This window comes from Centropristis striata, chromosome 1, assembly GCF_030273125.1.
Source record: "Centropristis striata isolate RG_2023a ecotype Rhode Island chromosome 1, C.striata_1.0, whole genome shotgun sequence".
Classification (NCBI taxonomy): domain Eukaryota; kingdom Metazoa; phylum Chordata; class Actinopteri; order Perciformes; family Serranidae; genus Centropristis; species Centropristis striata.
The window spans coordinates 46,087,222-46,105,462 of NC_081517.1; the positions used below are offsets into that span (position 1 = coordinate 46,087,222).

General features: G+C 37.0%; 1 protein-coding gene across 3 annotated transcripts in view; it reads right to left on the reverse strand.

Moving 5' to 3' along the window:
* Nucleotides 1-2: 2 nt before the first annotated feature.
* ppp1r12c (protein phosphatase 1, regulatory subunit 12C) overlaps nt 3-18,241 on the reverse strand; it is a 25,518-nt gene continuing 7,279 nt past the window's right edge. The window contains exons 5-21 of one of the 3 annotated variants that reach the window (XR_009395165.1): nt 16,925-17,084; nt 16,702-16,846; nt 15,548-15,616; nt 15,358-15,422; nt 14,938-15,050; nt 12,440-12,495; nt 11,937-12,070; nt 10,298-10,385; nt 8,751-8,877; nt 6,847-6,959; nt 5,543-5,589; nt 4,836-4,878; nt 4,007-4,120; nt 3,663-3,713; nt 2,494-2,544; nt 56-531; nt 3-21 (exon numbers count right to left, since the gene is read on the reverse strand). Coding sequence is in view for 2 of the 3 variants with exons in the window: in XM_059344065.1 (XP_059200048.1) it covers nt 445-531; nt 2,494-2,544; nt 3,663-3,713; nt 4,007-4,120; nt 4,836-4,878; nt 5,543-5,589; nt 6,847-6,959; nt 8,751-8,877; nt 10,298-10,385; nt 11,937-12,070; nt 12,440-12,495; nt 14,938-15,050; nt 15,358-15,422; nt 15,548-15,616; nt 16,702-16,846; nt 16,925-17,084 (1,463 nt within the window). In the remaining variant the exon portion in view is untranslated. The other 2 variants (XM_059344079.1, XM_059344065.1) reach the window with 2 other exon arrangements.

Here is an 18,241-nt window from a genome sequence, read left to right on the forward strand (position 1 = left end):
CAGACCTGTAGACCTGTAGACCTGGAGGACCTGCAGACCTGTAGACCTGGAGGACCTGGAGGAGCCAGGGCTGGTTTTTGGCACATTTACAGGAAGTCTTTTCTAGTCACTGGCATGAACCCGACTGGCTTTATTTTTATTTCTCTCCTCTTCAGAGGTCAGAAGGCTTTTTAAAACGTCGCTGTGATCTTTTGTGCATGGCTTTAAATCTCTTAATACAGACTTTATACAAAGTATCAGAGGAGCAAAGCACATTAAAATATTCCAGTTAAAAAATACAAGACTTATTAATATAAAAGGAGGAGCAGCGGAGCTTGTTGTACAGTAGATCTGCCGAAACATAAAAACCCTGAAATCTACACGTTGTTCTTCCAGTTTGACTTGATGTGCTGACACGAGTTCCTCTTTAACACTTTCCACTCCGGCTACTTTAGTTTCTAACGTTCATCTGGACAGTTTGCTGATGACTCGAATGAGGGCGGCGTTCTCGTCCTTCAGCCTCTGGTTGTCTGCTCTCAGGTCCCCCAGAACCTGCAAAACACCAGGTATCTATATTAATATGTAGAATATAGAATAATAAACAGTCTAGAATAACATATATAATATATAGTAATAAACAGTCTAGAATAACATATATAATATATAGTAATAAAACAGTCTAGAATAACATATAGAATATATAGTAATAAAACAGTCCTGGTTGTCTGCTCTCAGGTCCCCTGAACCTGTAAAACACCAGTTATTATCATAATAATATAGAATAATAAAACACTCGTTCTCTTGGGCCTCGACTCTTTTAACACAATATTAATTTTTTACTTGATGCAGTGAATCACTTTGTGTTTCAGGTGAAGTGGTTCCACTCTAAACCTGATGATTCACACATTAAATGTCCATCTGGAACTGGTTCCACATAATATAATAATCTATTATAGGAACTTTAACCCCCTGTGGTCCTCGGGTTAGAGTTACACAGGTTAACTGATGTTAGGTTTAACTGATGTTAGGTTAGGGTTAACTGATGTTAGGGTTAACTGATGTTAGGGTTAACTGATGTTAGGGTTAACTGATGTTAGGTTAGGGTTAACTGATGTTAGGTTAGGGTTAACTGATGTTAGGGTTAACTGATGTTAGGGTTAACTGATGTTAGGGTTAACTGATGTTAGGGTTAGGGTTAACTGATGTTAGGGTTAACTGATGTTAGGGTTAACTGATGTTAGGGTTAACTGATGTTAGGGTTAACTGATGTTAGGTTTAGGGTTAACTGATGTTAGGGTTAACTGATGTTAGGGTTAACTGATGTTAGGGTTAACTGATGTTAGGGTTAACTGATGTTAGGGTTAACTGATGTTAGGTTAGGGTTAACTGATGTTAGGGTTAACTGATGTTAGGGTTAACTGATGTTAGGTTAGGGTTAACTGATGTTAGGGTTAACTGATGTTAGGGTTAACTGATGTTAGGGTTAACTGATGTTAGGTTAGGGTTAACTGATGTTAGGGTTAACTGATGTTAGGGTTAACTGATGTTAGGTTAGGGTTAACTGATGTTAGGGTTAACTGATGTTAGGGTTAACTGATGTTAGGGTTAACTGATGTTAGGTTAGGGTTAACTGATGTTAGGGTTAACTGATGTTAGGGTTAACTGATGTTAGGTTAGGGTTAACTGATGTTAGGGTTAACTGATGTTAGGGTTAACTGATGTTAGGGTTAACTGATGTTAGGTTAGGGTTAACTGATGTTAGGGTTAACTGATGTTAGGGTTAGGGTTAACTGATGTTAGGGTTAACTGATGTTAGGGTTAACTGATGTTAGGGTTAGGGTTAACTGATGTTAGGGTTAACTGATGTTAGGGTTAACTGATGTTAGGGTTAGGGTTAACTGATGTTAGGGTTAACTGATGTTAGGTTAGGGTTAACTGATGTTAGGGTTAACTGATGTTAGGGTTAACTGATGTTAGGGTTAACTGATGTTAGGGTTAACTGATGTTAGGTTAGGGTTAACTGATGTTAGGGTTAACTGATGTTAGGGTTAACTGATGTTAGGGTTAACTGATGTTAGGTTAACTGATGTTAGGTTAGGGTTAACTGATGTTAGGGTTAACTGATGTTAGGGTTAACTGATGTTAGGGTTAACTGATGTTAGGTTAGGGTTAACTGATGTTAGGGTTAACTGATGTTAGGGTTAACTGATGTTAGGGTTAACTGATGTTAGGGTTAACTGATGTTAGGGTTAACTGATGTTAGGTTTAGGGTTAACTGATGTTAGGTTTAGGGTTAACTCTAACATTTTAGTCTTTTCCTCAACACGTTTAACCTCAGTGGAACATTTAATGAGGTTGAGGAAAGATGGAGGACCAAACACTTTCTGTTTCTTTAACTGATAGCTTCAGCGTTAGCATGAGGCTAAAACATCACCATAACTATAGTTTTTGTTGCCCAGCAGGTTTTCATAAACCACAGCAGATAAAAACCAGTCAGTCAGGACTCGTCTGTACCTTCAGCTCATCCTCCAGCTCCACGGCTTTCCTCTGGAGGGCCATCTTCTCCTGAGAACAACAATAACAACAATAATTATAATCATAATAATAATAATAATAATAGAACAACAGAGCAGCAAACTGTGACTGAGTCCTTCTATTGTTCCTGACACTCAGTCTGCTCTCATATTATTCATATCTATCATCCATCCATCTTTCCATCCATCCATCCAACTATCCATCCATCCATCCATCCATCCATCCATCCATCTTTCCATCCATCTATCCATCCATCCGTCCATCTTTCCATCCATCCGTCCAACTATCCATCTTTCTATCCATCCATCCATCCATCCATCCATCCATCCATCTTTCCATCCATCCAACATCCATCCATCCATCCATCCATCCGTCCATCTTTCCATCCATCCGTCCATCTTTCCATCCAACTATCCATCCATCCATCCATCCATCCATCTGTCCAGCCTTCCACCTTTCCATCTTTCCATCCATCCATCCATCCAACATCCATCCATGCATCCATCCATCCATCTTTCCATCCATCCAACCATCCATCCATCCATCCACCCATCTTTCCATCCATCCATCCACCCATCTTTCCATCCATCCATCCATCCATCCATCCGTCCATCTTTCCATCCATCCGTCCATCTTTCCATCCAACATCCATCCATCCATCCATCGATCTTTCCATCCATCCAACATCCATCCATCCATCTTTCCATCCATCCAACATCCATCCATCCATCCACCCATCTTTCCATCCATCCAACATCCATCCATCCATCCATCCATCCATCTTTCCATCCATCCGTCCATCTTTCCATCCATCCGTCCATCCATCCATCCATCCAACTATCCATCCAACCATCCATCCGTCCATCCACCTTTCCATCTTTCCATCCATCCATCTTTCCATCCATCCATCCATATATATCAGTAAATACTGTAGTAGATTCAGTCTGCTCTCATGTTATTAATATAAAGTATAAAGTATAAACTGAGTGAATCCAGAGAATGAATCAACCTCCACAGCTTCATAATGGAGTCGTCATAAAGTTCTTTTTGATTTCTACTCCAACGTTAACTTGAAACTTTATTTTGGTTGTTGTCAGGAATATGAGTCTAGATGTTGACAGTAATTTTGGTGATAAATCAGAACTCACATATCTCTCCAGCTCCAGCAGGGCCGGTCTGTCTGAGGATCCCTCCTCACTCTGACACACACAAACACAGAAACAATAAATAATAAATAATAAATAATATTACCTTCACCTAGACTACACACACAATACTAACACGTAGAAACTAATTAACCTGAACACAATCAACCCTGTTTCAAATGGGATTTACTTGAAGAAAGAATGAAACCTGGAACAGTTTCTGAAGGAAAAGTTGTCAAATAAAATCAGAAAATGAAAGATAAACAACTATTAAAGGATGATGTCATCCTGTCACACACACACACACACACACAGTGAAAGGTCAAAGGTCAGGAGAAGCAGCAAACCTGTCGAACCTGTCGGAGTCTCTCCAGCTCCACCTTGTTCTGACTCAGCAGCAGCTCCATCTCCGTCAGCTGCTCCTTCAGGGACACGTTGTCCTGCAGGACCTTAAAGTACAGCTGGGACACACACACAGGACCTTTAGACCAGGACCAGGACCAGGACCAGGACCAGGACCTGGACCTGGACCAGGACCAGGACCAGGACCAGGACCTTAAAGTACAGCTGGGACACACACACAGGACCTTTAGACCAGGACCAGGACCAGGACCAGGACCTGGACCAGGACCAGGACCTGGACCAGGACCTTAAAGTACAGCTGGGACACAGACACAGGACCTTTAGACCCATACAGGACCTTTAGACCCATACAGGACCTGGACCAGGACCAGGACCTGGACCAGGACCAGGACCTTAAAGTACAGCTGGGACACAGACACAGGACCTTTAGACCCATACAGGACCTGGACCAGGACCAGGACCAGGACCTGACCAGGACCAGGACCAGGACCAGGATCAGGACCTTAAAGTCCAGCTGGGACACAGAGCACCAGAGCTTTAGCTCCATCCAGGTCAGAGGTCTGCTGTGACACCTCACAGGTTATTAATACATCAGATTATAATAATAAGGAGATCTAAGTGAAGCTGCTAACAGACATCTGGGCTTTCTGTTCCTGTTTCAGAGCTGTTGGGATCTTTCCTGTCCTGTTCATCTACATCTCACAGTCACTTTCAGCCTCAGGTGTGTTTCAGGTGTTTTCAGGTGTGTTTCAGGTGTGTTTCAGGTGTGTTTCAGGTGTTTGTGAGGACTGTGTGAGTGTTTCAGAGACGTACCGTTCTGTAGTCAGAGGACATGTTGTCTCCAGGTGAACTCTCCCTGCAGAGACACAACAAGACACTAAAGACCTTAACCATGGAGAGTCCTCCATATACACATTAACACAGCTAGAAAACAGACTGTTAAGATTATTATTAATAATAACAATAATAATAATAATAATAATAATAGTAGTAATGTCACTACTCTGTCACTACTTCATGGCCCATCCAGAGAACGAGTCTAACAGCTGTTGTTCCCCTGCGGCATCAAATAAAACCTTCAACCTGGTAACTTTCAGAAAGCAACAAGTCACAGCATGTTTAAAAAACACTTTGAAGGAAAAGAATCACAAGTTATCTGCTGTTTTATTCTGACAACTGTAAACCTTTTCTCCTCCCCTAAAATATATGCTGCCTGCTGTTTAATGTGAAACAGTTCCACCAGATCAAAGTTACTATAGTTACCGAGAAATAACAAAATAACCAAAACTAGAACTGAAAAAACATTTTCATTAACTGAAATAAAAATGAAAAACGAGAGTTAAAAAAAAAAAAAAAAAACATGTATAAACATGTATAAAACATGTTAACACTATTTGGCAATAAACCGGATTCTGATTCTGATGTCGAACCTAAAAAGTCCATAAATCTAATAATCATCTTGTCTCTGAAAAGAAAATTACAAAAACTGTCGAGGAGATTAAAAAGAGTGAAAGACTCACTGAGAAACACTGTTGGTGTCATCTGACTGAGCGTCTTCATCTTCGTTCTGAAACAGAAAAAAGGTCAAAGATACTTCACACAGATATCATGTTTCTATATGACTCAATGTGTGTTTCACCCATTAACCTAGGGCTGACCATTATGGCCGAAATGATCATCACGATTATCCTGATCAATATTGTAATCACGATTATTAATCACGATTATTAATCACGATTATTAATCACGATTATTAATCACGTTAGGGAAAACATCTGTATTTTTATTGCACTACTTTTAAACAAACAACAGGAACAGTTTTTAGTGTCCGGTGCTTGTTGTAAACAAACAGAGATCGCTAATGAGCCTCCGGCCCCGCGGCTCGTTAAGAAGAGCCTCCGGCCCCCGCGGCTCGTTAAGAAGAGCCTCCGGCCCCGCGGCTCGTTAAGAAGAGCCTCCGGCCCCCGCGGCTCGTTAAGAAGAGCCTCCGGCCCCGCGGCTCGTTAAGAAGAGCCTCCGGCCCCGCGGCTCGTTAAGAAGAGCCTCCGGCCCCGCGGCTCGTTAAGAAGAGCCTCCGGCCCCCGCAGCTCGTTAAGAAGAGCCTCCGGCCCCCGCAGCTCGTTAAGAATAGTAAGAACGAGTCTCCAAAAGTCTCCAATAACACCAGAAAAGTCTCTGGATTTGTCTCCAGTCGCTCTATTGAAAAATAGTCTCTAAGGGGGTCTGAAAAGTTGCTAAATATAGCAACAAAGTCACTAAGTTGCCAACACTGCTTCGGTTTTATTACTTTTTTTTCTGGTGGTTTCCCCACACTTACATACAATAAATATTTAATAAACTTATAAAAATAACTATACATTTGTTTAAAAATGTATAATTTAACAGAATATAATCAAACATAATGGTTTTTAACAATGTATAAAGAACAAAATTTGAATGAAATTGATGATAAAAAGAGGTTAAATGTTACAGTAATGACAGAATCGTTTGAATTATAATATGTGTATATTTTAATAAAATACATGTTGGTGATAACAGCTAGCCTTGAGCATATTTAAGAGCTTGACAAAGAAAAAAAAAAGTGTTATTTAAAAATGTGTTACGGTGATGAATTTTGCTTACATTTCTAAAAATAGATGATTAATTCATATTAAACAGTGACTTTAGATTGTTTATGTTATAAAGGGTCATAGTGAATCTGTATTTAATGCTCCTGGATGTTTGTTATGAGCTGTAATGTTGATGAGAATCAGCTGTCACTATTCACAGTCACATTCCTGGTCAGATATTGATTATTGATTATTAGAGATAAACTGTTTCTGACCTCAGCGTCGAGCTGAACGATGCCGGTGGAGCGTCTCTCTCTCCTCCCTCTCCTCCTCTCCTTCACTCCCAGACGCTTCTCCTCCACCTCCCCCTGGTTCACAGCTTCTGGATCTGAAGAACAGAGACACTGATCACAGCAACAAACCACGTCTGGAACACATTTACAGCTCAAAGAACAATCAATAATGTCTCCACAGGTTCAGTTTCATCAGATAGATCCGTCTATAAAACAGGAAGCTGTGGAAAAATACTGTTAGATTATTGATATTTTAAAGGATTCTAAACTATTAACATTTAGAGCCCAGTGCATTAAACCCTGTCTATAGACACACCAGCAGACAGCAACTACAGGAGGTTATAATGTGTATTAATGACTTATAATGTGTGTTAATGATAAATATCTGACTGGCTGTGTTCCTGATCCAGGTTCTACTGGTTCTCTGAAGGTTCTCTCTGTTCTGTTCTGTCTGGTTCCTGTATTTTAAATTTAATTTGACCATTCTTCATATAAAAATATGAAACAGCAACCTGTGACAAATTTACACAACAATATAGATTGCCAACAGTCTCAGATTGGTGTCTAAACCATTGTTTCATGTTTTGTTTCTGACTGATTTGAGGAACCAGGTACCTTTTAGAACAGTTCCAACATACAGAAAGGACTCTTTATGTTCCTCTTAACTCTAGGTGGAACTAAATCTGGTACGCTGCCTCTAGTGGAACAATGGTGAACTTCATTTACTCCATTTAAATCATTTCTTAAATAATTGGGGACCTCCCCATAAACACTCCTATGTAGCAAACATTACTCCACCTCCATCCACCTGATCACAGTGGAGGATTCTGTCAGAGAACGCTGGAGAACGTTCTCTCTGTGAGAACAACACTAAAGGCTTTGATTCATCACACCGACCGGCTGCAGCAGATTCATTTTTTGAAGAAGCTGCAGCTCAGAGCGTTCTTATCTCTGGAAGCATCCAGATGTCTGCAGGTTGAGACTTGAGCTCAGAGCTGAACACCAACTCAACGTTTGGTTTAAAACTGGCAGGATCAGTTCATCAAGGTCACAATAGCTCTGGATTATTCATCAGTTTTAGTTTGAATTTGTTGTGATTTTTTGTTTTCAAATCCAGTTAGTTATAATGAGTTTTTACAGTGAGTTTGTTAGTTTTTATTAGTTGTAGTTTAGTTTTTGTTAGTTTTAGTTTAGTTTTTATTAGTTTAGTTTTTATTAGTTTTAGTTTAGTTTTTATTAGTTTTAGTTTAGTTTTTATTAGTTGTAGTTTAGTTTTTATTAGTTGTAGTTGTTGTGTAATGGGGTATTTGTTGGGTCCAGATTCAATAAGGTCACAATAAATGTTTCCTTTATTTCCTTTGTCTGATCCATCTCAGCCCCAATAAGTTTATTAAGTCATAAAACCAGATAGATGAAATAGATTTCATATCAACCAAAAAGGTTTACGGATGAAAAAAGTTGACAAAGACGAAAACGAAGGACATTTTCACTATAATTTTAGTTAGTTTAGTTAGTTTTGGAACCACAAAATACAGTTTCAGTGTGTTTTTTTAAAAAGTCTTGTTTTTATTTTCATTTCAGTTAACGAAAATGTTTTTTTAGTTCTAGTTTTGGTTATTTGGTTAGTTTTGGTTACTATAATAACTTGGTGTTTACTGGAGGCTGGTTTCTGTAAACATGTTGTTATTTACAACAGTAGATCCTCATAAAGACAGAGAGAGAGAGAACAGGGTGGATCGTGGGAAACAAACACTAAACAGGAAGATGTTCTGATGAAACCACATGTAGCATCACAACACAGAAGGATTTCCTTTCTACCACCTAAAGAGGACTCCACCCGACCACAGCAGCTTTATATTTATAGGTTTACAGTAAAGAGGTCTCACCCCTCTCAGCGGGCGTCACGGTAACGATGGGGCTGACGGGCTGCACGCTGCGAGGAAGAGGAGGAGGAAGATCGGACGCTTTACTCACAGTCTTCTCAGCTTCTTTCAGGTCCGTCAGAGTCACACCCTAAAGACAGGAAACACTCAGAATCAACTATAAACTATAAACTAACACTAAACTATCAACTATTAACTAACCCTAAAGACAGGAAACACTCAGAATCAACTATCAACTATAAACTAACACTAAACTATTAACTATTAACTATAAACTAACCCTAAACTATTAACTATTAACTATTAACTAACCCTAAAGACAGGAAACACTCAGTTATTAACTATTAACTATAAACTAACACTAAACTATCAACTATTAACTATTAACTAACCCTAAAGACAGGAAACACTCAGAATCAACTATCAACTATAAACTAACACTAAACTATCAACTATTAACTATAAACTAACCCTAAAGACAGGAAACACACAGAATCAACTATTAACTATAAACTAACCCTAAACTATCAACTATTAACTATAAACTAACCCTAAAGACAGGAAACACTCAGAATCAACTATCAACTATAAACTAACCCTAACCTATAAACTATAAACTAACCCTAAAGACAGGAAACACTCAGAATCAACTATCAACTATAAACTAACACTAAACTATTAACTATTAACTATAAACTAACCCTAAAGACAGGAACACTCAGAATCAACTATTAACTATAAACTAACCCTAAACTATCAACTACTACCTAACCCTAAAGACAGGAAACACTCAGTTATTAACTATTAACTATAAACTAACCCTAAACTATCAACTATTAACTATAAACTAACACTAAACTATCAACTATTAACTATTAACTAACCCTAAAGACAGGAAACACTCAGAATCAACTATCAACTATAAACTAACACTAAACTATCAACTATTAACTAACCCTAAAGACAGGAAACACTCAGTTATTAACTATTAACTATAAACTAACACTAAACTATCAACTATTAACTATAAACTAACCCTAAACTATTAACTATTAACTAACACTAACACTAAACTATCAACTATTAACTATAAACTAACCCTAAAGACAGGAAACACTCAGAATCAACTATCAACTATTAACTAACACTAAACTATAAACTATTACCTAACACTAAACTATTACCTAACACTAACCCTGCAGCAGAGAGGAAACACTCTGAACTATCTGATGGTGAAAACAGAGAATCATCTCGTCCTGGACAGAGAAACTCATGTTGAACTCACTGATTTAATACTAACAGCTTTAATAACATATCTAACATTTCTCCACTCGTTCTGTCAGTTATCAGAGTTGATCAGCTGAATGTAAACAGTCTGATCAGAAGCCATTATTGATTTTAAAGCATCGCTCCATTAAACTGTGCGTGTAAACACACAGTGAGTTACTATCCAATAGGATATATTTACAGTCTAGAGATGTTTTAAGATCATAATATCTGAATATAGTGAACTGTAACTAAATGATTATATTAATAATGACAGGAGTTACCTGTGTGGAGCGGCGAGACTGGCGCATCAGCCGAGAGCGAGCTTTCCTCTGGGACTCCGACTCTTCGTCTCTGACGGGAGCCTGGAACCTGAACGCACCACAGACACTCAGTATTACACTGCTATATTACACACACACAGTATTATACTACTATAATACACACACACAGTATTACACTGCTATATTACACACACACAGTATTATACTACTATAATACACACACACAGTATTATACTACTATAATACACACATACAGTATTACACTACTATATTACACACACACAGTATTACACTACTATAATACACACATACAGTATTATACTACTATATTACACACACACAGTATTACACTACTATATTACACACATACAGTATTATACTACTATATTACACACACACAGTATCATATACATATTCACCATCGTTAGCACAATGCTAGCACAATGTTAGCACAATGCTATAAACATACAGCAATATATACATATTAACCATCGTTAGCACAATGCTAGCACAATGTTAGCACAATGCTATAAACATACAGTAATATATACATATTAACCATCGTTAGCACAATGCATCTTTTTTAAATGATAGGAAAAAAACTGAAAATCATATATCAATAAAAGCAAGAAGCGTCTGGTCTGGTCTGTGTGTGTGTGTGTGTGTGTGTGTGTGTGCGTGTGCGTGTGCGTGTGTGTGTGCGTGTGTGTGTGTGTGTGTGTGTCTGTGTGTGTGTGTCTTGCTCATGGCATGAAGGTGTGCATCCTCGATTTTGAAGATTTTTGAATTCATTTTTCTAAATATTATTTACGTAGGACGTGTTGCAGCATTGCACTGTTTCAGATCGGACGTCTTTTAGGGAAGCTCCGCCCCTTTTAGTGGAGCTCCGCCTCCTTTAGTGGAGCTCACCCATTGTGTGATTGGCCTACACCTGGTCAGTAACACAGTATTTCCTCTGTATTTCCACCCTGACTCATCTCATCTGAGTCTATTTATCTTCCTGTCTTTAGGAGGTTAAAGTGGCTACAAGGCTCCATTTAACAATAATATTCAGACAGTTTCTAGATAAATATCAGTGTTCAGTGTGTCTGTGCTGGATGGTCTGGTACCTGATGAACAGTGTTTGATGGAGTTGTAGACGTTGTTGTAGCTGATTAGCATGATTAGCATGCTAATCGTAGATTTATCTTTATTCACGTCTTATGTTCTTATGTTGCATCACTATGTAATTCAGGGATGACGTTCATGTTGCTCAGTGTAATATAATATATATATATATAATGCCCAGACTCATTTGCATTCATTACCGAATTTCCCTTCGGGGATGAATAAAGTAATCTATCTTGATATGAGACACTAACATGTGATATAGTTTATTAGATAATTGTGTTCATGTTAAAGTGTTTTAGTGCAGCATGCTGCGTGATGTGCTATCTCACCGTTAGCATGCTAACTCATACATTCCTCCTACAGGCTCTGAACTAGTTTTTAGAATCATAGAACAAAGTTCCTGGTTCAGCATGAAGTAAAACAGACTTGTTGTTGTTGTTGTTGTGTGTTCCTGCTGGAGTGACGGTGTTGTTGTTGTTGTTGTTGTGTGTTCCTGTTGAAGTGACGGTGTTGTTGTTGTTGTTCTTACTTGCGGCGGTCGGTGTTGGGGGTGTTGGGGCTCTCGGCCTCCCTGGTCTGAGGCGTCTGAGGAGTCGGCTGGACTCTGGCGGTGCGGTTCGCCTTGTCCTGCTCCTTCTCCTCCTCCTCCTTCTCCTCTGGAGTCTGAACCACAACAAACAGGCCCTTAAAGGTACAGTACGCCTCTCAGAACAACAACAACTAAGATAAGAGACTCTAGGGCTGCAGCTAATGATTATTATCATTATGGATTTGGTGAATAAAATGTATAAAAATATCAATGAGTGTTTCACATCCTCAAATCTCTTGTTTTGTCCACAAACCAAAGAGATATTCAGTTTATTGTCATAAAGGAACAAAGAACCCAGAAATATTCACATTGAAGAAGCTGAAATCAGAGAATTTAAAGACTTACTGTCTTTAAAAAAACTGCTCAAACCAATTATTGGATTATCAAAATAGTTGACGATTAATTTAATAATGTATTACACATGTGATTAAAGAAGCTGTTACCTTGTCAGCAGAGCTCAGAGTGGGGAGGCTCTCTGGACTGGACACCGCCGAGGATTCTAGGAGATAAAAACATCCTGTTTGATCAGCAGCACAGCGACACATTAACACAGACAGTAATAAACTAACACAGACAGTAATAAACTAACAGACAGTAATAAACTAACAGACAGTAATAAACTAATGTAATAAACTAAAACAGACAGTAATAAACTAATGTAATAAACTAATGTTAGTGTGACACATTAACAGACAGTAATAAACTAATAAATTAATGTAATAAACTAATGTAATAAATTAATGTTAGTGTAACAGAGAGTAATAAACTAATGTAATGTAATAAACTAATGTTAGTGTAACAGAGAGTAATAAACTAATGTAATAAGCTAATGTTAGTGTAACAGAGAGTAATAAACTAGTAATAAACTAATGTAATACACTAACACAGACAGTAATAAACTAATATAATAAACTAATGTAATAAACTAACACAGACAGTAATAAACTAATGTAATAAACTAATGTAATAAACTAACACAGACAGTAATTAACTAATGTAATAAACTAATGTAATAAACTAATGTAATAAACTAATGTAATAAACTAATGTAATAAACTAACACAGACAGTAATTAACTAATGTAATAAACTAATGTAATAAACTAATGTAATAAACTAACACAGACAGTAATTAACTAATGTAATAAACTAATGTAATAAACTAATGTAATAAACTAATGTAATAAACTAATGTAATAAGCTAATGTTAGTGTAACAGAGAGTAATAAACTAGTAATAAACTAATGTAATACACTAACACAGACAGTAATAAACTAATATAATAAACTAATGTAATAAACTAACACAGACAGTAATAAACTAATATAATAAACTAATGTAATAAACTAACACAGACAGTAATTAACTAATGTAATAAACTAATGTAATAAACTAATGTAATAAACTAATGTAATAACCTAATGTAATAAACTAATGTAATAAACTAATGCAATAAACTAATGTAATAAACTAATGTAATAACCTAATGTAATAAACTAATGTTAGTGTAACAGAGAGTAATAAACTAATGTAATAAACTAATGTAATAAACTAATGTAATAACCTAATGTAATAAACTAATGTAATAACCTAATGTAATAAACTAATGTAATAACCTAATGTAATAACCTAATGTAATAAACTAATGTAATAAACTACTGTAATAACCTAATGTAATAAACTAATGTAATAAACTAATGTAATACCCTAATGTAATAACCTAATGTAATAAACTAATGTAATAAACTAATGTAATAATGTAATAAACTAATGTAATAAACTAATGTAATAAACTAACGTCATAAACTAATGTAATAAACTAATGTAATAACCTAATGTAATAACCTAATGTAATAACCTAATGTAATAAACTAATGTGATAAACTAATGTTAGTGTAACAGAGAGTAATAAACTAATGTAATAAACTAATGTAATAACCTAATGTAATAACCTTATATAATAACCTAATGTAATAAACTAATGTTAGTGTAACAGAGAGTAATAAACTAATGTAATAACCTAATGTAATAAACTAATGTAATAAACTAATGTTAGTGTAACAGAGAGTAATAAACTAATGTAATAAACTAATGTAATAACCTAATGTAATAACCTTATATAATAACCTAATGTAATAAACTAATGTTAGTGTAACAGAGAGTAATAAACTAATGTAATAACCTAATGTAATAAACTAATGTAATAAACTAATGTAATAAACTAATGTAATAACCTAATGTAATAACCTAATGTAATAAACTAATGTAATAACCTAATGTAATAAACTAATGTAATAAACTAATGTAATAATGTAATAAACTAATGTAATAAACTAATGTAATAACCTAATGTAATAAACTAATGTAATAAACTAATGTAATAATGTAATAAACTAATGTAATAAACTAATGTAATAACCTAATGTAATAAACTAATGTAATAAACTAATGTAATAATGTAATAACCTAATGTAATAAACTAATGTAATAACCTAATGTAATAACCTAATGTAATAACCTAATGTAATAAACTAATGTAATAAACTAATGTAATAACCTAATGTAATAACCTAATGTAATAAACTAATGTAATAACCTAATGTAATAACCTAATGTAATAAACTAATGTAATAAACTAATGTAATAACCTAATGTAATAACCTAATGTAATAAACTAATGTAATAACCTAATATAATAACCTAATGTAATAAACTAATGTAATAAACTAATGTAATAATGTAATAAACTAATGTAATAAACTAATGTAATAACCTAATGTAATAACCTAATGTAATAAACTAATGTAATAAACTAATGTTAGTGTAACAGAGAGTAATAACCTAATGTAATAACCTAATGTAATAACCTAATGTAATAAACTAATGTAATAATGTAATAAACTAATGTAATAAACTAATGTAATAAACTAATGTTGGGGTACCGGGGCTGCTCTCCTTCTCCTCCCTCAGCTCCAGACCTCCAGACACTCCTCTCTCCTTGGACTGGTCCTGGACGTTCATCTTGTCTCTGCTGCTCATCCTGCACACGGAGCTCCTGGAGGTCAAAGGTCAAAGGTCAAAGGTCAAAACTGAGGAACAGGTTCATCTGCTCACACGTCTCGTTACTAACAGGTTCAACAGGCCAAAAGTTTAGGAGCAACTTCAATGTTCAATGTTGTCTGGATGTTTACTGATGATCAGACTTTATTAAATCATTGACCTTTAGGTAAACATTGATGTTAGCAGACACAAAATGACCAAAAAAGACAACAAAAGACACAAAATGACCAGAAAAGACACAAAATGACCAAAAAAAGAAATAAAATGACTAAAGACAGATGAGGAGTCAGCTGCGTACTGACCTGCGCTTCTTGTTGGGAGCGTTGGCGGCGTTGGGGCTCTGAGGATTCTGTTTCTCTAAGATCGACTGATGACAGACAGACAGGCAGCTGTCACTCAACGATTAAACCACACACAAGACATTAATATAATAATAATAATAATAATAATAATAATAATTGCAAGTAACAGAAGTGATTGTGTCACATTTACTTGTTTCTGTGATAACTCCTCCAGGAGCTCCTCCACGCTTTCATCAGCCACGTCGAACGGCGTCTGACCCTGAAACAACAACAACAACAACAACAACAACAACAATCACACGTCAGGCTGAAAACAAACATAATAATAACATAATAATGTGACATAAACAGTCTAAGGTTTCACCATAAATGTGAACTTTAAATCAGAGTGAACCAGGGGTCCTTTACTAACCAGAGAGCCACTGGAGGCCAAAACAAGAGAAACTGTCAGAATATATATATATATATATATATATATATATATATATATATATACTGAAGATAAAACAGCCTCCTCAGGCTACATTAGCGTTAGCATTAGTCACAATGAGCATTTATTTTATGGTTTTGGCAGCAAGGAGAGAAATGAGAGTCTGAATACTGAAGAAACATCAAGAGATGAAGAACTGACAGCTAGTTCAGCAGTGAGGGAAACTCTCAGCTTTAAGGTGAATACAGCAGACTTTAGTAAACTATGAGGCACATTTTAGTTTTTACAACATTTAAGGCGGGAAAGCATTACCTCATTTCTACCATTAAACCTGTTGGAGCTGTTGTGTTATTCTACCATTAAAGAGGAAAGAGGATACGTGGTTTTGTAGTATTTGTAGTTTTTTCCACCTATTTCCTGTCTCTTGGCCAATGAAATGCATCAGAATCCATGTGGGAGTGTCGCAATGCATCATGGGACTTTTCCAGAACTTATAAATCATGGTGGAGACGACTATAGCGGAGGGAGCTCAGATATAACAGCTATAAGCTCTCAGATACTTTATGAATTTCATTTCTATCTGCTACAGAGGCTGAAAAATCTATTATTTAGTAGAAGAGTTGACACTTCTGTTGGATTTACAGAGAAACTTCAGGTTTTAGGGGCTGATTTTAAAATCACCAATCAGAGGTTTTACAGGCAGTTTTTACAGCCGTTTTAGGCCTAAATGGGTTAAAACATTTTTTAATGCCACATAGAGAAGAGACACATTAGGCCCCGGAGCCACGGGTTGACCACCCCTGCTCTGAATGAAAGAAGATGCTGGACACAGATCTATGGTAATAATATATATAATAATATATGTAATAATATATGTAATAATATATGTAATAATCTATGTAATAATGTCTCACGGCGTTGCTGCGAGCCTCCATGTCACAGAGGTGTTCTGCCAGGACGCGGCAGGCTTCGCTCTGGCCCCAGTGAGCGGCGGCGTGGAGCGGCGTCCAGCCGTCCAGGTCCACCGCCGACACGTCCAGACCGCACTGACACAGGATCCTGGAACCAGAACAACAACGTTACTATAAAGACTTGATACAGGATGGAAGAAGAACTACATCAGGACTAGGAGCTGACTTCAGGGCCTCCAGGTAGCCTTTAGCTGCAGCCACATGCAGCGGCGTGGCCCCGGTCCGGGGGTGCTGCACGTCAGCGGGGGGGCCCTCCTTCAGCCAGGTCCGGGCGTCCGACAGGATCTGCTCCTCCTCCAGACGCTTGGCGGCCTCCAGGTCCACACCTGAACACACAGGTCACAGGTCAGAGGTCAGACACCGGAGTCCCTGGTAGTGATGTCACCATTACCCCTTTACACCAGTAATCACAGTGGTAAATAAATACATAAATACAACAGTTTCTGGAAAAGATGCTGCTGGAACCATGTTGGTGCATCAACTCGCCCGGAACGGAAATAAAGTGACTCAACAACCGAGTCTCCACGCGTGTTGCTGTGTTTTGGTGCAGCTGCAGACGGAGGTGAAGGAGGTAAAACATGGAGGAGAAGAGATATTCCCTCAGAAAAACCTCTAAAATCATCCGTGTGGGAATGTTTGGCTGAACTGACCGAGGTGTCATTGTTAAAGACGTCTGACGTTAAAACACATCGAGCGTGTTTCAGCAGGAGAACCAGCCGGCGTCGTACGACAGCGTAAAGGTGAATAGTAACTGGAAAAATCAGTCAATGTTCACCAACATAACTATGAACTGGTAGAAAATACTCACCGTGTCATTAATTGTGTGCGACATTAATTAAACAGGACGAGTGAAGCTGCATCACGTACGTAGAGCCGGACACTTCTCATAGTGAGAGAGTCAAACAGTTCCAGTTTCTCTGTGTAATTATTAATGTTTGTATCAGAAACAGTAAAGTAATCTTCTAAAGGTCGTCCGTCAGTGAACGTTTATCACCATTACCTCCGTCTGGTTCTCTATTAAAGCTCCATGAGACGTCCCTTACATTTATTACTCGTTTATTTGTGGCAATGAAATTTAAAAATAAAATTAAAGGACCAAAATAATAGATACATATTTTTATCTGGTCACATAAGATTAGACAAACAAATGGTTAAAATGATTTAAATAGCTTAAACATTTAGTATAAATGACATTCCCTAAACCTGCATTCTGTCACCTGACCAGCAGGGGGCGACTGGGAGCAGAGAACTGACAGAAGTTCAGGAAAAAAAATCAACATAGATTCATTACCTCAGTAAATATTTACCTAATTACAAGGAAATGTTTTGACCTCAACCTAGATCAGTGGTTTTGTAGCCTGAATTCACTGAAACTGCAGCTTGTTTTTACAACTGAAACCTGTAAATGTATTTATAATGAATAATAATAATGTTAATGCTGTTAGAGCTCTGTGATACGGGTCAGTCCAACCAAAGGCTCTAT